The 26096-nt window shown below is 43.3% G+C and overlaps 1 protein-coding gene across 1 annotated transcript; it reads right to left on the bottom strand.

The window, feature by feature from the left end:
• Positions 1–1808: 1808 nt before the first annotated feature.
• On the bottom strand, positions 1809–26096 carry LOC147617850 (putative glycerol-3-phosphate dehydrogenase [NAD(+)] 1, cytosolic). Its single transcript, XM_086776110.1, has 5 exons — positions 25279–26096; positions 24852–25073; positions 24376–24623; positions 24108–24247; positions 1809–2257 (listed from the first exon to the last, which is right to left on the bottom strand). The coding sequence occupies exons 1-5, from the start codon at positions 25928–25930 to the stop codon at positions 2086–2088; spliced, it is 1434 nt and encodes a 477-aa protein (XP_086632236.1). The 5' UTR covers positions 25931–26096; the 3' UTR covers positions 1809–2085.

Here is a 26096-nt window from a genome sequence, read left to right on the forward strand (position 1 = left end):
AATGGGATAATTACCCCAATCTAGATGAGATCCAAAAAAAAAATTTAAAGAGCGTCCTATGGGAGAATTATCCCAATCCAAATGAGATGCAAAAATTTATTCTAGAGTACGTCCTATGAGTGATCCTCTCATTGTGAACTCAATTACCTACATCCTTACTTGAAGGAGATCTCATTTATAGATATTTTGAAATCTACCAGCCATCTTTCCAATCTACCTAGAATGTTGTAGGGTTAGTAAACCTCACCTAGCTTACATAATTAAGTCAATCTTAACATAGATGATAACAAATCTATATTATAACCTAAGGAACAAATTTGTTGAAGACCTCAAAGAGTTGTGTTTGTATTGAATCTATGCGCAATGTAGGTAGAGTTCCTAAATTTATGCATGTTGATACTATAATGTGGAAATTGTGATATCTTTGAATTAGAGAATGGTCTTCTCAACCCAATAGTGAAATTGTAGAACATGTTGTGGTAAACATTTTATCTTTTTGAAATTATCCACTTTTAATGGTTGGATTTTGAGACATATGATCTCTACAATATTGTGGCATCCAAAGAATGGTTATCCCTACATCATAAAGTGATGCATTTTACATGTTGTAATGTGAACCTTGACATGCTTCGGAGATTCCACCAAGATCCAATGTCTTCATGTCATGTGTTGGTGTGACCTTCAATGTTTTAACACACACACACACACAATGTTTTTCTAATTGGCCATGCAACATAACAAAAGTCAAACTTCTTCTTGGTATTGAAAAAAAAAAGAAGAGAACAAACACCATAGCCTCTCAAAGGACATGCCAAAAATGTTTAAAGAAGGTGTTGCCTCAAAATGGAACACTTGGAGAATTCTAATCTAGGCAATAGGGTGCACAACAAGTAGAAAATGATTATTCATTAGATTAGTTGATAGATTTTTTTAGGGTAACCTTTGAAATTAAGGTTTCTTTCTAACCTTAATCAAGGAAACTGAAACGATGTTGCAACCAATGTTCGGGAAATACATTTAATTGAGCCAGATTGAAAACCTTATCACCATAATTTGAAGAGGAAATTGAGACGGCATTTATTTACGAATTTTGCAAAATATAACTAAAACTTGAAAATTTTGAGGAGGATTTTTCTCCTCCTCCCACAATGCAACAAGTTCTAGCCTAAGTAGGACCTATCTTTTCCTGGTTGCAACCTCTTCGTCGCTATGGTTTCTTAGCTTGGCCTTCACAGAGGAGAGAGTCTCATATTTTGCCTTTCGCCCTCTCTCTCACACGCACTCGGAGATGGGCTAAGCATGAAGGAAGAGGGGCTCGTCTATGACTCCTGTGTTGCTCTCTCTCTCTCTCTCTCTCTTCCAATGCAATAGGCAAAGCTCCTCTCTCTTCCGAAGCTGTAGGTGAAGGCCTTGTGCCACCATCAAGAATGGTTGTGGTGTTTAAAATTTTTCTTCCCTAGGAATTTTTCAAATGATTTTTAAAAAACATTTATGAAACTAGCTTTTTCATTGATGCATTTGGTTGTGACCTATGATCTTCTTCACTTTCACATTGTGTTTCCTCCACATTAGCTTTCTAGCATGGAATTTTTGCATTATCTATGGTGCAATTTCCTAACATGATAAAGCCTGCTTTTTAAAAAAAACAAACAAACAAACATGAGTATCAATGTATTAAAAAATCTACATTGAACCTTTGAATCAAATGGCCTTACGAAAGCATATATTTTTAAATGAACCGTTGCAAGCCTCCATTCCTTGCAGCATTGTAATCCTCTTGCTATCTTTGAGGAGTCTTGACTAATCACTTGCTTGAGCATCGAGTGCAAGGAAAATGGCCAATATTCATTGCCCCTTTGCTATTATCTCAAATTAGCACCTACATTTTCACAATTGAGTTGCATGTTCAATGTGATTTACATATCAGGGGAGTAAGTGCTAAAGCAGATCACTTAACTTCTACATGCAATCAATACTCAAATTTGCAGTTGTCAGATAGCAGAATGGTCCACCAAGGTAAGCAAAATCATATAGCTTCTGTCTGGGACTAAAGAATCACATCCACATGGGGCTGATGTACATAGCTCATATCCTTCGGTGGACAGCAGAAACAGCTTCACTCTTGGAATCAAATTTTGAGGCTCCCAATAATGATGGTTTATAGATAGAAATGTTTCGAGTCACCTCAATTCGTTCGCGTGGATCATACAAAGTTTCATCTCTCAATGCTTGCAAGATGGCTTCCGGACCTGATTCTCTGCATTTAAATTGAAAGTGAATAAAGATGCAGCCACACAAACTTCTTATTAGAGAAATCGTAAGGCAAAGGTTTTTTCCTCTAAGCTTGACTAACATGTTGACCCTGTCATAGAATTGCAAACAGATAGCATAATTATTTGATTCAATCTACCTTCAAAGGGAATGACAAGAACCCTGGGAAAGTACTGGAAAATAATATTCAAGGCAGCTGTACGGTGCTGCCATACGGACATACCTGTACAGACAATTCTGCACAGCCCAACTCTACAGACAGCAGCGCCTCCACATCAGCAGTCTGTGATTATTTTCCTACAATCCTGCTCACATTCCCACGCATGCATGTGACTGTGATGTTGATGTTTGCTGATCCGTGTGAACATTCCGGGTCAGATTTGCAACCGGAAGACAACAACTGGGAAGGGTGTGGTGTTTAAGGCTACAAAGACCTCTGTTTCTGCAAGTGGGCCCGAGGTTGTGGAGAACAACCCATGCTTGCTAGGAAAGACGGGGAATGGATGCTCTGCCATTTCCCATAATTGGTATTGTTTGATTGTGTGCACATCAAATCTAAGGGTAGGGATATTAAAGCATTGCATCCAGACTTTGAAATATAAAAGAGTATTGGCATGGGGGGACCAGCCCATACTTCGGTTCAAGACTATGTTACGTCCCGACAGGCCTAGGGTTAGGGCTAGGGGCGTGGACTAACCCAGATTAGGATTAGGGCTTAGATGGGACGTGGGGAGCTAGAGGGTTCACACCATAGTGGTTGAGTACTCTAGGTACGGTGCGGTATGGTACACAGCCACGCAGTAGGGCAGTGCCTTGGGCAGCGGGCAGCAGCCTGGGCAGAGGCCCCAGCAACGTGGGCAGGCCAGATAAAGCTTAGACAGATTGCATAGATGGTTGGGACTGGAGAGAGGGTAGTTGACGTGCAGAGGACACGTAGAGGCTGGATGCACACATAGGGGATGCAAGGAGAAGGAAAGCTAAAAGAGGCGTGCTTATTAAAATAGGGAAAAGCTTGGATTAAAAAAAGCATAAGTGAGCTTTTTTTTTTAGTGCTGAAGTAGGAGGGGGGTTGATTTTAAGCTTCAGCTTTTAAAAAGCACAAAACTAAATCAAAGATGCTTTTTTTAATTAAAAGAATCAATACCCTATAAATTCAGTGTAAAGCTTTTATAGCTTTATTAACATGATTAAGACTTAATTAATGAACATAAGACAAATGCTGCAAGAAAAGACTGAGTGATTGCATTGAGACGGGAGCCTTTCTTAAATAGAGGCCGAAAAGGTAAAGCTTTTATAGCTTTATTAACATGATTAAGACTTAATTAATGAACATAAGACAAATGCTGCAAGAAAAGACCGAGTGATTGCATTGAGACGGGAGCCTTTCTTAAATAGAGGCCGAAAAGGTACAATTGAAGAGACACATCCCTGTGAAGGGATATGGCTCTTGAATCAATGGTTATGTCCTTAGGACTTAGGGGTGTGTCTTTAATGAATAGGCATGTCCTTTGATAGTGACCCATGTGCAAGGGTGTGACCCTTCACAGGTGTCTTTACAGTTAATGAAAGATTAAAGAGTAATTAGAGAGAGATTAAGAGAATTAATCACAATCGTGACATTCCCTCCCGCTTAAAATAAGACTCCTACTAAGAAGAGATGGTTGTCTTTGAAAGAATTCCCAAAGAAGTTCTGGATATTCCTATAAGTCTTCATCACTTTGCCAAGTAGAGTCAGAATCATCAAGATCTCTCCATTTAACCAAAAATTCCGTAGTGAGCTTATGTCGTGTTTCTTTTTGTTTGACATCAAGAATTGTCTCTGGAATTAAGAGTATGTGTTCATCTTCGATTTCTAGAACATAATCCAAAACATCTAAAACTGAAAAATCACCGTTCACAAACTTCTTGAGCCAAGAAATATGGAAAGTTGGATAAATTCTACCCCAATAAGGTGGTAATTCCAACTTATAACTTGATAGTGACCTATGTGCAAGGGTGTGACCCTTCACAGGTGTCTTTACAGTTAATGAGAGATTAAGAAGTAGTTAGGAAGAGATTAAGAGAGTTAGTCACAATCGTGACATTCCCTTTCACTTAAAATAAGACTCCCGCTAATAAGAGATGGTTTTCTTTGAAAGAATTCCCGAAGAAATTTTGGATATTCTTGTAAGTCTTCATCACTTTGCCAAGTAGAGTTAGAATCATCAAGATCTCTCCATTTAACCAAAAATTCTGTAGTGAGCTTATGTCGTGTTTCTTTCTGTCTGACATCAAGAATTGTCTCTGGAATTAAGAGTAGATTTCTGGAACATAATCCAAAACATCTAAAACTGAAAAATCACCGTCCACAAACTTCTTGAGCCAAGAAATATGAAAATTGGATGAATTCTACCCCAAGAAGGCGATAATTCCAACTTATAACTGAGAGATGAGTTCTTCTTAATAATACGAAAGGGTCCATAATATCTTGGGCGAAGCCTTGAAAAGACTGATTTCACTGTCTTATATGGATGAGGGGCAATATATAATAATACCAAGTCTCCTTCTTGAAATTCAATGTGACGACGATGCTTATTAGCTGTGTGCTGATATTGCTCTTGTACGCTGACCATCTTATCCTTAATCTGTAACAAAATATCTTGCATTTCTTGAATGAGTTGGTTTGCTAAAGCCACTTCATGTTGAAGAACAAAGTTGGCAGGAACAAGGGAAGTATGGCCATAAGCTACTTGAAAAGGTGTCATTTCAATAGCTTAATGATAAATTATTATAAACAAATTCCACCAAAGGTAAATATTCTTCCCATGAAGCTAATCGAGACTAAACATAATGACGCAGCATTTCTTCTAGAATCTGATTAACTCGTTCCGTTTGTCCATCTATCTGTGGATGATAAGCAGAGCTAGAGTAAATTTGTACCAAGAGACTTGAATATCGAAGTCCAAAAATGTCCTTTCTCCAAAAGTTCAGTAAGTTGTCGTTGTATCTCCTGAGATTCCGTAAAAGAAACTTGATATGGAGCATGAGTAGGTGGAGCACAGCCAAAGTTATGAGAACACCCACTGTCGATGAGCACATGACTAGGGTGATTAGAAATAAAACCTTGAAGAACCAAAACCTGAGTAGACCGCTGGGGTAACGGTGAAGAGGCACATTGAGCTGTGGCAATAGCGGTGATCACCGAAAAGCTTGTACATGATATTATTCTCCTTGGGTAATAAAATACTCCAAGGGGGGGGTCGGCCCATTCCGGCCTCTATGCGGTGTCACACGTGCAAGCTCCATTTTCAGCATTTGTGGATATTTTGTCCAGCTTTTATGTTTTATGCAAAGTGATGATGGATGTGTGTTAAGGCTGTGGCCATGATTAAATGTTTTAATATGCTTTGATGGTATCGACAAGTGTGTCAAAGGCCCTAGTCCCCCGAGCAACCGCCGCGAGTTACATTGGTATCAGAGCATAGGCTTTCTTGGAAGCGGAGGCTTCCTTCTATCAATAAGGAAGAGAAAAGATCTCGAGTGGAGACCACACTTACCATCATTGCTATTAAGCATGGCCAGCCACTTCAGAGCCTATGAAGCAAAAGCATGAGCAGTAGACAGCTTGTTGATCTAAGGATTTATGAATTCACAAAATTTTATCTTGGAAGTGTGGAGTTGGCTTTATGTGCACATATTTAGCACTCTTTCCATATGGATATTGTGGATTATATTATCAAGCTTACAGGCAAGCTATATGGAGATATATCTCAGGATATCTTAAGGATATGGTGACGAGATATTTCTTTTGGCTTCATGACCTACCTGGCAAAGAAAAGTTAAGTATACTTTGAGTTTGCAAAGTTGGTGCTTTTGCTATTTACTATGAAGTGTTTTTGATGTTCACACTAACCCTTGTATAGCCATGCAAGGAGAAAGTTGGTGTTGTTTGCCATGAGATGATTTTAGGGAAACATTGTTTATGGCTCCCTTTATTGATATGGATTATATCTATGGAGATTTCTTTCTTGGACGAGATTTATATAGATATTGGGCTTCACAAGCAATTTCTATGGACGAATCTGTCAGAGTTTATAGAGAAGAAATCTTTGGATATCTCATGGATATGATGCTTTTATGGATAAAGTCCACCTCTACTCCAAGGTGTGGTTAGCACGGAGTATGTGGTAAGAGTTATGGTATACAAGGATAATGGTATATAGGTCTATGGATTCCTGGACTTCTTTTCTAGGAATTTGGATCTATCCTCAGGTTTATGGATTATTCTTTATGGCTTCCTTTATTTGGGATGCATTGGACTTATGGAACTCATGGTTCACATACCTTGTGTAGTGTTCTCTTGTCCTACGTGCTCTCTTGAAGATTGTTTCTACCATGTGTGGGTGGAACAATAGAGAGCAGATGGAAGGGAACATGGGCACTTCAAAGGATAGTGACAAGCACAACATACCCTGTGTAGTGTTCTCTTGAAGATTGTTTCTACCATGTGTGGGTGGAACAATAGAGAGCAGATGGAAGGGAACATGGGCACTTGAAAGGGTAGTGTGAGTTTGTGGCCGAAATGCCTACAAACTATTGGTAGCAGAAATGCTTATGGAACACCAGGCTATTTATGCCTGCGAGTGATTGTTTTATCTTGTTACTCGAGCCCACCTCTCATCCAAGGTGTGTGGTCAAAGTACCAACACGGAGTGCAAGTGGTAAAGTAGACATGATACCTGGTTGGCAAGGGACTTATGTGTACGCCAAGGGTCATGTGGATTGGCACATGTTTGTGTGCTTTGAGCTTGGATTATGATATCTGGACTTATGGGACTGTTTCGTCTCGCCCATTTATATGGGACATGGATTTATTTATCTTTATCCCATAATAGAATCACTATCTCCCCGTACAGAGGCCAAGAGGTTCATTGTTCATCTCACCATGCATGTGGATTCATGTTGGGATTGTGAGAGGGCAATTCAATGAACACTCCACCATACACGTGGATTCGAGTGAGTGTTTCATTGTTTCCATACCATGCTTGTTGATCAGAGTTGGGATTGTATGGGAGAACATGGGAACTGTTGGGATTGGGAGAAAGGATTGCCAGAACTATGGAGAACCAACTTTTCTGTCACCATGGTTTGTGCTCTTGAATGGCACCAGTTTGTGTGCATAGCACATGTTTCTGTGTGCGAGGCACTAGTTTCTTGTGCATGGCACTTATTTAAGTGTCTTAGCACCTGGTTGGTGATTTTCATTGGCATATGATTATCTCATTGATATTGGTGATTGAGACACAATTGGCTCTTGTGCCTGTGTCTAGCATATCTTCCACGGAATTCTCGCTTATTTATTTTGGGACATGATTTTGATATTGGTATTATGGAGACTTATTTAGTCTCACCCATTTCTTTGTGACATGGATTCTTCAGTTATATTGGATTTTTGAGACTGTCTCGTCTCGCCCACTTGATGGGACATGATTATATCTTGAATATATGGCTTGAAGCTTAAAGTTGCGGACAACTTTTAAGAAGTTGGGGAGGATGTCACTAGCCTGGACATTTCCTAGTATGAAAGGAGTCTAGTGGACTCCAAGATGCCTAAATATTTGGAAAGTACCAGCTTTGGGAATGGGGGATTATCCTAGAATACAAAAGGACCACACTCCTAAAATTTAGGAGAATTGCTATTTTTGGCCCGAATCCGATGGAAATTCTGTTCGCGTCATTACATCTGGAATTGAGCAGATACCAAGAGTTGGCAAAGTGCCTATGACAGAATGTCTACCAGTTGGGATATTTTTAGAGATAAAGTTTATGGAAGGACCCATCTCTTAGATTGGAACATGTGGCAAGAAAGTGGACCAAAGTGAGTCAAGTGGCCTGACACTTGTTAGAAAGTGGATCAAAGTGAGACAAGTAGCCTCACACTTGTCACTTCAGCTATTGTGTGGCTCTCCACTTGTCATTGTAGCCTTCTCTTGCCATTTTAGCTCATGGGAGGCCTAAATCTATAAATTGGAGCCCTCTCTCTTCATTAATAGAGGCTCTCTTGCTGCACACTAGCCTCTACCACCGTTACAGGCTGCCCTAATGATGGCTCCTCTCTTTCTCTCTCTCTTGAAGGCTGCCCATGAAGAATACCGGCTGTTGGGGACTGTTTTGGAGGCTTCCATCGCGAAGAAATACTAAAGGCAAGGGTATTTAATCATTTATTATGATTTCTAGCCATTGTACTTGTTGTACCAACCTTTGTACCTGCTGTACCAGCATTTGTACTTGCTGTACCAACTACCGTACCAGCTGTACCAACCACTGTACCGGCTGTACCAGCCATTGTACATGCTGTACCAGCATTTGTACTTGCTGTACCTGCTGTACCTACCACCGTACCGACTGTACCTACCACCATACCGGCTGTACCAGCCACTATACTTGCTATACCAGCCACTATACCGGCTGTACCAGCCATTGTACCTGCTGTACCGGCTGATTGGAGAGTTGTACTTGCTGTACCAGCTCTATTGCATGAAGACCCGTGGTTTTTGGGGAAGAATCAGTACCCACACGGAGGTATATGGATTATGTTGTTGGCTCGGCATTTCTACAGCCTATGTTCCGGCTCAGTTGCCTCGTGTTGGGCTTTGTTATGGCATTTGTATATGGATAATCCTGTTAGAAGTCATCTCCTGTCTATTTTTATACACCAGGGCCTTTGTTGTGGGTGTGCCCGCCCTTATGAGGTGTTTTCTCATTTTTCCCCACTCTCCGTATTTTTCCCCTATTTTTTCCCATTTTTCTGTGGCTTGGGAGGCAGCCCTGAGTTGGCAAGAGGATCCAGTTGCTGGCCAACTGCATCAGCATGTGAAGAAAAGATGAGAATGAGCTGTGAGGATATGTGAAAGGATGTGATATAAATGAATGTGGATGTGAATGAAGAGATGAGAATGAGATGTGAGGATATGTGAAAGGATGTGATATAAATAGATGTGGATACGAATGAAGAGATGAGAATGAGATGTGAGAATATGTGAAAGGATGTGATGTAAATGAATGTGGATGTGGATGTGATACAACTGCACACCGCAAGTAATCAATCATGTAAAGCATATGACGCTAGCCAGAGGTATATGGCAGCATTTGGCCTCTCTTTACAACAGGGTATCGCCCATGAAGAGGATTTTCTTGGAAGTATAGATGCGGGTTATGAGCCCTGCAAAGTCGTCGACGATGCAGGAGCATATTAACAAGCTGCAGGCTCTTCAGCAGGAAGTTCTTCAAGCTGGGAAGGAGATATCGTCAGAGGACATGGCCATAACGTTGCTGTCACATTTGCCCTCTTCGTACTCAGCATTTTACTCGTCTTTGATTACCAGTGGCAGACTCAGCACCATCACTTGGGAGGAGCTTGTGCCCATGGTCCTAGACTAGGAGGAATGATTCACGAACCCTCCTCAGGGTGGAGGTTCGGAGGCCTTAACTGGCCAACGATCGAAAGGCCGTAACACGGGCAAAGGGAAGGCTTCATCGGAGAAGTCTTCTGAGAAGAAGTCCGTAACTGACTGCGAGAAACTAAAGCTAGAGAGAACCTGTAATGATTGTGGCGAGAAAGGCCACTATTGGAGACAGTGTCCCAAGCGGAAGACCGAAAAGGGTGAAGATTCCTCAACAGCAATCATGAAGACTCCGGCTTTTGTGCACCTCGAGGTGGTGGACACCGATGTTTCCTTTTCTTCAGGCAGGAAGGAGATTGGAGGACTCTCCGCAACGGATACTCGGTAGTGGATTCTAGATAGTGGTGCTTCTAGGCACATGACTCCTTCCCGTTTCGGTTTACAGGATCTCTGCAGGCTTTCTGGTCACATTCTTACTGGGGATACATCCACTATCCCAGTTCACAGTGAGGGCAGGATGGAGATAGTTCCCGATAGCAGAGGGGGGAAGCATTCCTCCCAAGTGTTGTATGTTCCAGCACTTGTTCATCTGTTGTCAGTGCATCAGGTTTGCAAGACTGGCGTACGGGTGGAGTTTGATGAGCATTTTGTTGCTCTCCGGGACAAAGCAACAGGCCAAGTGGTTTGGGAAGGTGGAGTGGAGAATGGAGTTTACAAGCTTTCAGCACTCTCTCTCCCAGGTCCTCAGGTTTGTGGTGAGTGGCAGTCTGGTAATGGCCACTTAAGTGTGGATACGCTACAGGTGCAGGCTTTCCGGGACCAGATGGTGGATAGCTTACCAGTAGATGGCAGCAGTTGGCAGGAACTCTCCAGTACTGATGTTGGTAGTTCTTGTGTTCATCAGTCAGAGGAAACTGAACAGGTAACTTATGCTCTGATGTCTCGTAGTATTCGGGACAAAGAACCCCCTGTAGATAAGGATGTTCTTTCCACGGAGACCTTTCGGAAAGCCAGGCACGTGGCAATTGATTACTTGCAGAAGGAGGTGGTTTCTCCAGGCTTTGTGGTTCCGGATTCAAAGGGGGTGGTTGCCAGGTTTCAGAAGGCCTGGCATGGTCTTCATCAGGTTTCCAGGACTTGGTTTTGCACCGTAACAGGTGTTGATCCTTGTGAGCAGTGTGATGCCTCTTTGACTCAGAAGCAGAATGGTTCATTGATCTGGCTGATGGACACCAGATTGGACGTGAGCTTCCTGATGAGGCAGTTGAGCTCATGGTTGCAGATGACTCTTTGGGAGACAGGATTGCGTTTCCTGTGGTTTCTGCGGCATGCGAAGGATCATGGAGATTTAGGACCAGTCGGCTGCCTGTAGCACAGGCCGACTGGTATATGGGGCCATATAAATAGGCCCCCAGTCCCCCATTCCATTTTGTATCATACTCCAGGATCTTCTTGTGTATATAGAGCAGAGTTACACGCCTATATCTCTCTCTCTCTTGTGCTGTATTTTTCTGCATGCGTTTTGCTCATGTTTCCAGATCTGGTCATCATCTCCGCTGTGTATTTTGACAAATCCGGCATCTCCCGTGAGGAGAGTAAGGCCCTCAAAGCTTGTACATGATATTATTCTCCTTGGGTAATAAAATACTCCAAGGGGGGGGGGGGTCGGCCCATTCCGGCCTCTATGCGGTGTCACACGTGCAAGCTCCATTTTCAGCATTTGTGGATATTTTGTCCAGCTTTTATGTTTTATGCAAAGTGATGATGGATGTGTGTTAAGGCTATGGCCATGATTAAATGTTTTAACATGCTTTGATGGTATCGACAAGTGTGTCAAAGGCCCTAGTCCCCCGGTTGTTTTAACATGCTTTGATGGTATCGACAAGTGTGTCAAAGGCCCTAGTCCCCCGGGCAACCGCCGCGAGTTACATCAGCTCTATCTCTTGTGAATAAAGATTAAAGTGGATTGCTTCATGCTCACTAACATAAAGGTATAAAGAAGGTCTTGCTATGTGTTACACGTTCATACCAATTGCACGTTACACTATGTGAGACCAATAGTCATTTTCGTCGCTATTGGCAGCAGGTCCAAGCAGGGAGCCCCATAGATTTAGACCAATACTCAAGAGTCATGCCATATGTGAGTGTGAGAGGTGGTCATTTCCTTATCCGGAATGGATTGACGTTCTTGAATGAGAAGGTTTGTATACCGGATAACCCTGAGATTAGTAGAATGATCATGTATGAATGTCATCCCGCTCCTATAGTGGGTCATCCAAGGGTACAACGAACCTATGATTTGTTAAAACGAACGTTTTACTAGCTTAAGATGAAGGCATATGTTCAGGTGTGGTAAAGTGTAGTGAATAAGGCTGAACACCTTAGGGCTAGAGGTACATTACATCCTCTAGAGATTCCAAAAGGTAAATAGGAGAGTATTTCGTTGGACTTCAGTATAGGTTTGCCATGGATTAGTGGAGAGCATGATGCGATCTAGTGGCAGTAGACAGCCATTTGTCACGTGCATGCCCGTGCCATGGCTAGTCTTCAGCATGAACTGGCTTAATCCTTGATTGTGCAGCAAATAAGATAAGCATTTAGGTCACCATCATTAGCAGAAGCATTACCATTAGTCGCATAAGCATCATGACCATCACCTTGGTCTATAGCATCATCAGCATAGACTGCACATCATCAGAAGAATCATCTACATCATCATCAGCATGAGAGCTCATGAAGGAGGTTATGGGGCCTGTGAGCTGGCACCAGGGGCTCCATACAGCTGTCGGTTGAGTGGCCAGCATGTGTGGACGGGGCAGAAAGTACAAACACGGCATTTATGATATTTATGTCCAACAGAAGTGGCTGACAACATTATATGCTGGCCGACTCCAGCCTCAGCAGAATATATAAGCATTGCATCATTTTCAGCATTAAACAAGTCATTATTCGGTCATCATTCCATCTAGCATAAAGTAGAAGATATGTAGAAGGGCCAGGGTCAATCCCTTGGGGCTGACCAAAGCCCTCAATCATGTACAAGCATCAGTTACCTTTTTGTACCATATGAATAAAGAAAACCTGACACCTAATCTCTCTCCTATCTGTCTTAATCATAAGTAATTAGCATCAATGTTCTTAAGTATGCTTAGAGTTGTGGATCAGTACAGCAAGGCTTCCGCGCATGCAACACCATTGGGGTTGAGAGAGTTGAGCAACACACTTAAGAGCAAGTATTGAAGAGGGTTTGACTCAAACTTGAGTCACCTTAAAGATTGAAGCTCTTAGTGAATGAGAGATTTGAACTAGAACCTTGTGAAAGGCTTGGATTTGATGTCAAAAAACTTGTTGGGCCTTGCAAGAGAGGCCAAGACAAACATTGAGGTAGAATCAATTGATAAGGCTTAGAGAGAACACCTGATTAGCCAAAACAAGGTAGGATTAGTGACAGTTAATCACTAATTAGAATTAGAGGAGTCTTGTGGCTATGGTTGTGAGAAAACACAGCCCTGATGACGAGCTTCGTTCTCCTAGCTAAGACGACTATTGGCCAAGTCCTCTTAGGGCAAGCAAGGGCATATGTGGGCGCATCTACAACTAAGAGCAATTGTTGATTGGTTATTTCTTAGGCAAGTGCTCTTTTATAGATTCCATACAACTCAATACCACCTAGTGGTTTCATCAAAACAAGTGGTTTAACACAAAACTAGGTGCTAGAGAAGCTTCACCCACAAGCTAAGTTATTTGGTCCCTTTCACATGTACATGGTCCATTTGGCCCCATCCTACTAGGGATGTGTTCGGTGCATATTTCACATGTACATGGTCCATTTGGCCCCATCCTACTAGGGATGTGTTTGGTGCATATTTCAACAAATCTATGGTGCTTCCTGCCTGGACCTGCCGCCAATACCGACCAAAATGATTGGAAAACTAGTTGGAACTCATACTCAGTGGTGTTGCATGTGCAAAAGCCTTGCTTACTTGATCCTCAACCCTAAGCTTGATAAAGAATGATGATCAGATAGAGAGAGAAGAGAAAGAGATGAGCTTTGTGTTCAATATATTATATGTTACAAAAAGATGATAATGTCTGAACAACTTCCGAGGCCTTTGGCCTCACCAAAAGGTTGACTTTAGACCTTCTACTGACTGGCTATGACCTGATCCAAAAGGGGGATTAGATGATTATGACTAAATGTTGGCCTAGCTATTTATAGGACTCAATATGCACCAGTCGGCCGACATACTGCATGTCGGCCAGTTGCCTTATGTACACAACTTATATAAAATGCTAATATAATTTGAATATTATGGTTGGCTAGTCTTGATGATGCCCATGCCTGAAAACAAGCTGTCGGCCAATCTTTGTGCACTTTAGCAAAGCAAAGCGATGGCCAAACACTCCCGTGTATGGACTGATTATAGGCTGAGCCATGTGGACTTGCTTCTACTTCCTTGCCTGAGCCCGAGCTTGGTAGTGTCCTAAATATACTCTAAGACTCCTACCTAAATCATGGATTAGATCTGGGATTAGCCATGTCCATGGTTGTGCACGTGACACAATGTAGTCTCCAATCTCTGGAAAACTAGGTGGAAGAAGTGTCCAAAAAACTTCGAGTCCCTATCATTGACTATATCGAAAGGTAGTTCATACAACCCGAAAAGCTGCACAACAAACTCTGTGCCAATTTAGTGTCCTTCACTATCACTGTCATGTGCATCCCGTACTTGGATGCCACCATAGTTACCAAGAGTTTCGAAAATGCCTGATTTGAAACGGGTTTCAAAAAGGTTTCACAAGTTTCATATTTTTTTGAAACGTCCAAAAAAAATTTCATACAAAAAATACAAAAATATATATATTTTTCAATATAGAATATACATGAAAATATGTATTTAGGCCATGACCAAGGCTCAAGCGTCCTTGTTAAGATGGTCAACTAGTCACTACCAAGCCAAAAAGGAATGCCAAAAAAAAGTTTCATACAAAAAATGCAAAAATTATAAGTTTAGAATATACATGAAAATATGTATTTAGGCTATGGCCTAGGCTGAAGCGTCCTTCTCAAGATGGTCGACCAATCATCGGCAGGCAGGAAAGGACGTGCGTGTGCAAGTCAAGTACCAAGCAACAAGAAAAAATGCGCTTCGGAAATGCGTATGTATGAAACTAGCATGTAAGTTTTTTGGGCCTCCAAAATTTTAGGCGAATAAAAAACGAGTTTCTTATTCTGAAACGTTTCGTAAAAGTTTCGGTGGGTTTCATATGATTTGAAACGGGTTTCGTTGCTACTATGGATGCCAACGTGCCAACGTGGACATACCTGATACCAAGGTGCAGGACTTGGAGTGGAAATTGGTCCCATGTGAGCCCTAGTCTGGGACAAGCCAGCGAGGGTTCCACTCTAAGCATCCTAGGTTAGGTGTAGAAGTCCCGTATATGGTCTTGGTCAGGTGTGCATTGTCCTGCACATGAAGCAGTGCCAGTCCGTACTATGAGTCTCCCTTTGGAATGATGTCAGGTGATCTGAGTGTTTGGTTTGCAACCGAACACCAGGCATCTGTAGGAGAAGTATGTAGTTGCATGTGGAAGGGGGGCAGCCCTTAGGGCTACCCCAGAAAAGGGATTGAATCCCTTGAACTTGGGCATGGGGTAGGTCTTAGGCCACCCAAAGGGGCCAAGATGGCCCATGGCCTTGCCCACCAGCCAAGGAGGCTGTGGCTTAGTTGGCCAGCCCAAGGATGGGCTTGGCAGGCTGTCGGCCAGCCCATGGGGGCTTGGCCAGCCAGCCGATATGCCTTAGCCCAGCCAGTCGGCTAGCCCATGAGGCAGCCAGGACTGTAGGCAGCCAGGGCATATGGGCTGCCCAGCAGCCAGCGCAGGCCTAGGTATGGCCTGGACAGTATGTGCAAAGCAGCCAGCAAAGCATGGTGTGAAAGTGCTTGAATAAAGGGTCTTTTTCCTGGTCGTGGGGTATTTTATAAGTAGGCCGACTCATGCATGAGCCAGCTGACCAGCACCTAGAAGGGATATAAATAGCCAAGCCAAAAATTCAGTCATTTCATCTCATTATTCACAAGGGGTTGTGTTCCAAGGGCCAGGACAGCCAAGAGGATCTCTCAGCCAAGGTGAAGAGTGCATGTCAAGAACGAGATTTGATTTGCGTTATTTGTACATCATTCTAATAAAACAAAAACACCATTTGTGGTGGTGGGGGCCTACAAAGGGTATTTGGGACCCAATACTGTGTCCGACTCCCTCTCTCTCTCTCTCTCTCTCTCTCTACATACATACATACATACATACATACATACATACATATATATATATATATATATATATATATATATATATATATATATGTTGTGCGTTATCTTTGCCGCGACGAAAGATTGCTAAATTTTGAACATTGAAGTTACCGATTCTATCCACTGAACTTCGGCATGTTACATTGATGGAATATGCTATAAGAGGGTGCAAGAGGGGGCTTGTGGTGTTGCACGCTTTGGTGGCACTCTTGGTACCTGTGAAGGACACTTTTTCTTCAGAGATTGTGCGTTTTCTTGAGGAGAGCCCAAGCTACTGTCTTTGTTGTTGCCTTTCCGCTCTGTACACTCTTTCACAACCCTGTATACCTGGTTGCATCAATTTGAAGCTTATTTTGCTATTGTAAAAAAAAATGATACTAACAGAGTGATCTTGGCTAGTTGGTATTGATAAGGTGAGGCCATTGCATGGTGGACCCAATGGGCCCATGCCCACACAAGATTAGGTATGGTAGCTTATGTTTGGGACAAGTTTGTCTTAGATCTTAAGTGGCCGTTTCTCCCGCCCCATTACCTTGAGCGACTCGAAGACGAGCTCAGGGGGGTGTGTCAAAATGCGCAACCAATTGTGCAGTTTGCGAACGAAATTTCAAACTTAAGTTTGCAATTAGGCATTTCTGACAAGGACAAGAAAGGGTAGTTTCTTTATGGCCTTGACATGCAAATCCAGTGGGAAGTATGTATGTTTCTGCCAGCCACCTTTGAAGCTCATGGCCTTGACATGCAAATCCAGTGGGAAGTATGTATGTTTCTGCCAGCCACCTTTGAAGCTGCACTCTCGCTTGTCCAGAGTGTTGAAATGAAGTACAATGATGGAAAGCCCAAGACTTCCCAACCTTCCACTCCCAAGGCACCTGCCTGGGAAGGAAAAGGCCAGAACAAGATGGGCTCTTCCCTAGGACAGAGCATGGGAGCCTTTGGCTCCAAGAACTCTACCAATGCACCCAAGCTTACTCCAAATCAAAAAGCTCAGCAGGCAAGATTGGTGGGAAACTAAGTCAAGAAGAGACAGCTTAGTACAAGGAGGAGGGTAGGTGTTTCTTTTGTCACACACAAGGACACGCTTCTAAGGATTGTTCAAAGAAGACTAGCACTCTGTAGACTTCCACCCCAGCCTCCACGACTTTCATGGTGAGCCCTGCTTCCACACAAACCCCAATGGTTGTTCCTAGTTCTTCAGACCCCAGTTCTTCGTTTGGTGCAATCGTTAGCCGGGAGCTAAGTAGAAGGGCGTCCAAGACTAGGAGTATGAACGCAACAAACTACTCAAGACGTTTGGCTATATAGGTGGCTAGAGAGTCATTGTCTTGTTTGATAGCAGCAACATGGAGGATGTGGTAATGGAATAGGCCGCTCGGTGAGCCCAATTTCTATGGACTTCAGTAGATAAGAAGGTTGAGGGTTTTAGCACAGACATGACAACGAGCATCAAGTTTGAAGCTCAAGGTGGCAAGCTAGTGACTTAGGGCATAGAGTTTGTGCGAGATTTTATGGTTGCCCCTCTTGTAGGAGCAAACATAATTTTGGAAATTCAATGGTTTCACAAGTTTCCGTCAAACATTGATTGGGACAGGCATACTTTTCGGAGTACCCAGAATGTGTCCAAAGCCCCAGTGACCATTACATGTGAGCCAAGAATCTTGAACTTTCCTCTCATAAGCCACTTGCAGGCTAAGCGAGAAATATGGAAAGACGCACATTGTGCAATGATTTATATCTAGACTGTCTAGATGGTGGCGAGTGCTTCCAAGAAGTACCAGGCTCTCCATGAAAAGTTCCAGAAGATTTTTCTTTGGAATAATCTCCCTCCCCGGCTCCCTCCATCTAGACCGAAGGACCACAAGATAGATCTCCTACTAGGCTCAAATCCCCTCGAGAAAGTTTCCACACCGCTTGTCTAAGGTAGTGGAATCGGAGTTGGACCGCCAACTCCAAGAATTGATGTAATTTGGCTTCATACACCCTAGTGTGTCGCTGTCATTGCCATGGACATTTTCAGGGCTAAATCTCAGGTGCTGATCCAGAAGAGGCAGCCAGATAAAGAGTATGAACCAGGATGATAGAGCACAAAGCACTTTTGGTGCAGTGTAGACTAGAGACAGGCGTGGAGAGCAAGCTGAAGGTCAGATGGCTGTCGGCTACAGGACAGGTGTTGCTGGCTGCACACAAGGCTGTCGGCTGCTCACTGAAGTGGTCGGCTGAACGAGAGGACAGGGACAGCAGCAGGCACAAGGAGGAGGACCAGTTGGCTGTATTAAAGAGCATTTACTGCATTTATGGCTGGCCGACCAGCAGTCGGCCAGCATACCAAGTGTCCAAGACACGTATAAATAGCCAGTGTGCTCATTGTTGTGGCCATTCACTCCACGAGGGAGTGGGTCCCAATAGTAGAAGATTTTGGTGTGTTACCACCTTTTATGTAAGGCAGCCTATGTCTGTAGTAGAGGTACCTTTTTGTACCATATGAATATACTGAATTTCCAGCACTTCTCTCTCTCTCTACTCTCTCTCCATATCTGCGTTTTGCATCAGCATGTTTTCCAGGAGTGTTTAGGGCGAAAAGAAGACTCCCAGAGCTTCCGCGTGTTACATTGGTATCAGAGCATCAGGCTCAACAAAGCTAAACACTGATTCAGTCCCAGATGATGGTGTACAGGTCCAAGGTACAGGAAAGTACACGGATTCAAAGCCCAAGGCAAGGAACACAGATCGGGAAGAACTCCCAGGAGGTTTGTTGGTGGTGTTCCACAGTACCAGAGGGGATGGCAGTCCTGTGAGCCAGATAGGTTCTCAGGCAACGGTCCCAAGGGGAGGTTTATCCTCCAAGGGTGATGTGAGGGTGCCAGACTCTCAGGAATGAAGACCAAGATGGTGTTCAGAGTCAGGGCAGGAACGGATTGTGGACTAGAGGAAAACAGATGCATAGATCTTCGTCAGAGACAGAGTGGTTTGGAGAACAGGCTGGGTTTTCAGAGAAAAAGGGTTGCCAGGGATGGATGATGATAGAGGGACTTCGGGAAAAGATTGGGATGATGACAGTCATCCAAGAGCAGGTTGGGCTGATGACAGTCATCCAAGAGCACGTTGGATTCCCGTCATCAAGTTTAGCAGAGGGGGATGTCATGTGCATCATAGATGCCATGGACATTTTCAGGGCTAAATCTCAGGTGCTGATCCAGAAGAGGCAGCCAGATAAAGAGTATGAACCAGGTAGAACCAGGATGATAGAGCACAGAGCACTTTTGGCAGTGTAGACTGGAGACAAGCGTGGAGAGCAAGCTGAAGGTCAGATGGCTGTCGGCTGCAGGACACGTGTTGCTGGCTGCACACAAGTGTTGAAATTTGAGCTAAATGATGAGCTATGGTGGATCATACACTAGAATCAGCATAATTAACAAAGTGATTAGCAAGTGATTAAGACGTAATTAGTGAATAATTAGCACATAGATTAATGTAGGCATGGATACTCAAAAACCAGCAAATTCTCATTAGGGCTATGCCTCAATTTATAGAGTTTACATCAAGCATCTAATCCCATTGATTTCTCCATGATTCACTCCCTGAATATCTCCACCTCTTGCCTGATTCTCTCCACCTCTTCTCTTTTCCCTGATTATCTCCCAGAATAACTCCACACTCCTAAATTCCCTCATGCTACCCATTATTCTCTCCCAGTAGATTCTTCTAACCTTTTCACAGGTTCTTTCACAATTACATCTCCTCTTTTACAGCCTCTATCCAAGAGCTTGTTCCCACACACACCCTTTTCACTTGTATATTTCAACAAGGCTATCAGCTGCTCACTGAAGTGGTCGGCTGAACCGGAGAACAGGGGCAGCAGCAGGCGCAAGGAGGAGGACCAGTCGGCTGTATTAAAGAGCATTTACTGCATTTATGGCTGGCCGACCAGGAGTCGGCCAGCATACCAAGTGTCCAAGACACATATAAATAGCCAGTGTGCTCATTGTTGTGACCATTCACTCCACTAGGGAGTGGGTCCCAATAGTAGAAGATTTTGGTGTGTTACCACCTTTTATGTAAGGCAACCTATGGCTGTAGTAGAGGTACCTTTTTGTACCATATGAATATACTGAATTTCTAGCACTTCTCTCTCTCTCTCTACTCTCTCTCCATATCTGCGTTTTGCATCAGCATGTTTTCCAGGAGTGTTTAGGGCTGAAAGAAGACTCCCAAAGTTTCCGCGTGTTACAGTCGCCATTTGTAGCCTCGATCCTGTTCGTCAAAAAAAAAAAGACAGTTCTTTCCGATCGTGTGTTGATTATCGTGCCCTTAATAAGTTGACTAGCAAGAACAAGTTCCCGATGCCTCGAATAAATTACATTCTCGAGAGGCTGAATGGAGCCAAGGTGTTCTCGAAATTGGATTTCAAGAGTGGGTACTACCAGGTTAGGATTGTTGAGGTGGACATTCCCCAGACAGCCTTTCGTATGGAACAGGCCTACTATGAATTTGTGGTGATGCCTTTCGGCTTGACAAATGCCCCGGCCACATTGAACCTCATGATGCAAAGATTTAGGGACTTGATTGGAAAGCGTTTTTGGATGACATATTGGTATTTTCAGCTACGGTTGAGTAGCATGACATTGATGTGGAGAAAGTTTTGAAGTTGTCGGAAAGCAATGAGCTCTATGTCAATGAGAAGAAGTCGGAGTTTTATCTGTTTGAGGTTCACTACCTTGGATACATAACCAGTGCTGAGGGCATCTGACTTAATCCGGCCAAGGTGGCCGAGAGAGTCAATTGGGAGATACCACAAACTGCCTACAATATCCGATCCTTTGTGGGGATATGCCAAGCATACTTCACCCACATCGATAGATTCTTTGACCTCTCCGCAGATCTTATTGATCTGCTTAAGGATGTCGAGACCAGAAGGCACCGAATCCGAATGACTCCACGAGCGTTGGAGGCATTTAAGAGCCTCAAGGTGGCTTTATCAGAAGCTCCTTGTCTAGCGCTTGCCTTGTGGGATGAGCCATTCCAAGTAATCACCGATGCGAATAACATTGCGATTGGAGCAGTGTTACAGAATGGCCATCGATTAACTTACGTGTCCCATAAGTTACTTTTTGCAGAAAAGAATTACTCGGTCTATGATCAGGAACTCCTAGCAATAATTCAGGCCTTGAAACATTGGAAGCACTTCCTTTATGGCCGAGAATTTGAGGTTCTACATCGACCATCGCAATGTATTGGATTCAAACAATGCTAAGTGCACAGTGGAGTGACCGTCAGCATCGCTGAAGCCAAATTTTCCAACAATTTGGTGGTATGATCGAGTACCTTGATGCTTTGAGCAGGAAGGGAACAGTGACTGATTCAAAACACTAGACTCGGCCTTGTTGGTACGAGACTAGATGACATGAAGCACACGTACGCGGATTCCGAGAAATCTGGGACACATTGGGAACATGCATTGGATGCCACAGGACCATGCCACTTTTGAGATGGTTGGCTTTTTTACAAAGGTCGACTTTGTGTCATGAACTCGTTTAGGGCATCTCTTCTCTACGACACTATCACTGGTGGTCATTGGGGCATGAATTCGACTTTGGAGAAGCTAGAAAGGCAATATTATTGGGTAGGTAAAAATCATGTCATCTTCGTGATACTACCTTCCGCTTCAAGGGGCAAAACTTCCACACTTGGCAAACCCGCATCAAGCTCATCCTCATGAAGAAAGGCCTATGGAGCATCACAAGTGGAAAGGAGAAGCCGCCAAGGGACCAAGCTACTATTCCGGCATGGGAGACCAGAGATGACAAAGCAAGAGCCATCATAACTCTTGAGTTGGATGACACATACATTCACCACGTGGATGGGTGTGAATCTTCCAAGGCTTCATGGGATCAATTGGATACCCTATTTAGGGCTCAATCCAAGAGCTCTAAGTTTGGTTTGCTCATTGAGTTTTTTAAACTTGATATGAAGTCTATAACTTCTCTTGCATCTCATCTTAACCATATGGACATCTCACTAAAGGTGGATGAAGACATTGCTATCGCAGTGTTACTCAAGTCATTGCCTCCCGATTTCTACAACATCGTGACAACTTTGACCAACATGCCTATCACAAAGCTTGTTGATATTGAAGCTTCTTTTTTGGAGAAAGAGAAGAAGCTAAAGGTCAAAGCAAAAGAGCACACCTTGTCCAACACTTCATCAAATAAAGTGGCTCTCTACACATCAAACAACGACTACAAGGGGAAGGTTTTGATGAAACCACTAGGTGGTATTGAGTTGAAATCTATAAAAGGACACTTGCCTAAGAAGTAATCAATCAACTATTTTGCCCAATCTTGTTGTCTCTCTTGTGTGTACACAACCCTTCTACTATTTTTTACTCATCATGTGTTTCAACCTTGAATTAGTCTTTTAGCCACCATAGCCAACTTGCACATGATATTCAATATTTCAACTAGATTTAGACCAAGACTCAGAAGTCATGTCATATGTGAGTGTGACAAGTGGTCAATTCCTTATCCGGAAAGGATTGTTGTTCCGAAATTAGGAGATTTGTGTACCAGATAACGTTAAGATTAGAAAAAGGATCCTATATAAATATCATGCCATTCCTACAGCAGGTCATCCAAGGGTACAACGAACCTATGATTTATTAAAACGAACATTTTACTAGCTGGAGATGAAGGCGTATATTCAAGACTGTGGTTAAGTGTTGTCAATGTCAAGTGAACAAGGCTGAACGCCTTAGGGCTCGAGGTATGTTACATCCTCTAGAGATCCCAAAAGGTAAATGGGAGAGTATTTCACTAGACTTCATAAGTTCATTGTAGGTTTGCCATGGACCATTAGAGGGCATGATACTATCTGGGTGGTGGTAGATAAATTAACGAAGATTGCATGATTTTTACCTACAAAAGCGATAGTGAAGGCAACTGAATTGGCACAAGAGTTTATTGAGCAACTTTTCAAGTTGTATGGAAAGCGTTTCGATATAGTCCATGATAGGAACTCCAAGATTTTTGTACACTTCATGCACCTAGTTTTCCAAAGATTGGAGACTCCGTTGAGTATGAGTTCCTCTGATCATCTTGAGTCGGATGGGCCAACAGAGGGTGAATTACGTTTTGAGGATATGCTCCGTGCATACGTCTCCAAGCGACCATCAGATTGAGAGAAGTACATCCCGATGGTCAAGTTTGCCTATAATAGTGGTAAGTATGCGGCTACCGGTTACAGTGTGTTTATACTAATGTACGGGTACCAACCAAGATCTCCAATAATAGTTGGACTCAAAAGGTATTCAGATTCATGTGGCTTTAGCAAATATGCAAAAAATACTAATCAATGCACAAGAGGCTATCAAGAATGCACAAGAGGCTATCAAGAATGCACAAGATCGTACACAATTTTATGTTGATAGGCAATGTTCACCAAGGGAGTTTACCCAAGGAATGCTAGTTTATGTAAAAGTGCCCAACAGTTTTGAGACGTTATGTACCGAGAAGGTTGGGAAGTTATCCCCTAGGTACTATGGACCTTACAAGATCTCAAAAAAGATTGGTGAGGTTGCTTATAGACTAGAATTGCCTCCGACTATAAAAGTTTATACAGTCTTTTGTGTCAGTCGATTGAAATAGATGCTAGGAGCTGAGGATAACATTGTTACCCCTCATGAACCCGAGAGCGTGATAGATTTCAGGGAAAGGAAACGTAGGAACAAGTAAGAACATTGTTCTCATCACCTCAAACTCAACCTCAGCCTACCCAATAGGCAACTGTGATTGAAGACCATGTCCAAAGGATTTTCGCCGAGGCATACACATGCCATAACACTAAAAGCCCAAGGACAACTTAAAAATTAGGCGCCCCTTCAACCATGAGCACTGAATGGACAGCCCTCAAGTATCAGCTCGCAAGTGGTTGATCCATGTGCAAAAAGCATGGACAAATAGGTGCCCCCTTCTCCCCTCTCCTGCGCATGCACATGCGAAATTAGCAAATACTTCTATTTCTTCATGCCTCTTGCTCTTTCTCTTCAATCAATATCATCAGAAACTTTTTATTTGAAGGCCCTTGATACTTCTTAGTACATTGATCCTTTTGGACCAATGATTGTGACGTGGTGGTAAAGAAAGCTTACTGCTTGATAAGAAACTTGTGAAGAGCTTGCAAAATGGGGCACAATTCAACAGGGAGAACAGGCCTCTCTTCATCTGGATGCATGACACTTAAGCTGGGCTGGCTTAGCAACTCGAAGAAGGCTTCCACTGCTGATACACCCTGGAAAACAAGACAACATGGCACACATAATGTCTCAATGTAATGACTACCTCATCCCTTTGCTGTGATTTTGAGCTTCTTGCAGACTAGCAAATGCATGCATAAAAGCTTTGCAATACGTTACTCACCTGAATCATTCCCTTCCCCTTTATGTTAACTCCCATGTCTGGTCTGAGCTCTCCTTTGGCGACTTTCTGACCATACCATGCATTACGCCCTTTCAACAAGGTGACATATGTGTCGGCCAGCAGGGGACCTGCTAATTTCTCAGGCTCCTCAGCCAATAGATTTGTTATGAAGATCATTTCAGAAGTACAATGTGCAAAGTACACTGCTTTACTTGTTGCACTTTCATTTGTCAGGGCTGCAACCATGCCTGGAAAATCACCAACAATTTCTTAGTAGGTCCCTGACCCCATAGGATTGATGCCGTTGATAGCCTTACTTGAGACTTAAACATATGTGCTTTGTTTTTACTATCGTTAGGGCCAATCGGTGCTTGCTCACCTGCCCTTATGTAATCAAGTCATCTATAGCTTTCGATAGTATGTCTTATGAGCCATTGCAAAAGAAGCAACACTGCCAATCAAGGCAAAAGCCTTACCTGCACCAATGGCATAGACATTCTTGAGCCCACCCATAACTTCATGGGTAACAAGGTCACTGTTATCCCAAACAATGAAATGGGGCTGGCGTAGAAACTTGGCAAGAGGCTTTCTCCACTCCTTTGACCCACAGATGCGTGCATTTGCATACTCTTTGTTGTAAATTTCAGCAGCAATATTAGGACCACCAAGGTAGAGAATGTTTTCCAGCGGGACGTTGGCTGTAGAACAGATTATGCCAACACACGGACATTTCAAGAAGTATCAACAAAACCTAGATGCTTGATCTGCCCCACATGCTGAACATAGAATTTAGGAGGGTAGATAACTTCACAAGTCATAAATAATTAGCAAAATACACTAACAAACAGAACACAAGGGTTAGCCACTGACAGCAATATTAATCGCAGAGTCCAGGAGTCTTACTGGCCTCATGAATCATTTGAGTGGGGGTCATGATGTGTGGAACTGGTGACAATGACGCCTCCACACCCTTGGATAGAGAAATGATGACTGGGACTGTGCGCCTTTCTTTCCAGTATCTCCCAATTTCTTCGAAAATGGACCGGGTTTCAGTGGACGGGAGCCCATTGACAACAATATCTGCATCCCAGACAGCCTCTTGGAGGTTGGTAACAACCTTGAGGGGGCAAAGGGGGGTGTCCAGCATGTTGATGCAGAAGCCATCTCTCAGTATTTCATCTGCAAAGAGAGTTCTGTCGCCAAGGCGGCCTTCAACATACTTGAGGTATGCGCACTTGCGGATAAGGCGGCGCAGGACGTCTTCGCGGCTGTTGATCACCTCAAAGAGATGCTCTGCAGAGGTGCGGTCGAGGACTTTGCCAGGCCGGCGCCATAAACGGACCTGGACGTCGTCTCGGAGATGGCCGTATGCATCCTGCAAGAGGGCTATGAAGACACTACCCCATGCCCCAGCCCCCACGCCGACAATCCGCAGAGGATCGCCCTCTGCTTTGTGGAAGAGTTTTCGCATATCCTCTAGCCTTTCTTCCACCGAAGAATTGTGGTTTTTCACATGATCAGGAGCTACAGTGTAGCCATTGGGGTGCCCGTCCATGGTGGAGCTTTGATCAGAAACAAGCACACTGAAGATCAAAGCTGCAGAGCGCTTGTTGGAAGAGCTACATGTTTTGCTTTCTCTCTCTCTCTCTCTCTCTCTCTCTCTCTCTCTGTGCGCGCAAACCCTTGGCCAATAGTAGCTCTAGTTCAGTTCTGGCGTTGGC

Source organism: Cibotium barometz, chromosome 36, assembly GCF_041138505.1.
Source record: "Cibotium barometz isolate CiBa-2024 chromosome 36, ASM4113850v1, whole genome shotgun sequence".
Classification (NCBI taxonomy): Eukaryota; Viridiplantae; Streptophyta; class Polypodiopsida; order Cyatheales; family Cibotiaceae; genus Cibotium; species Cibotium barometz.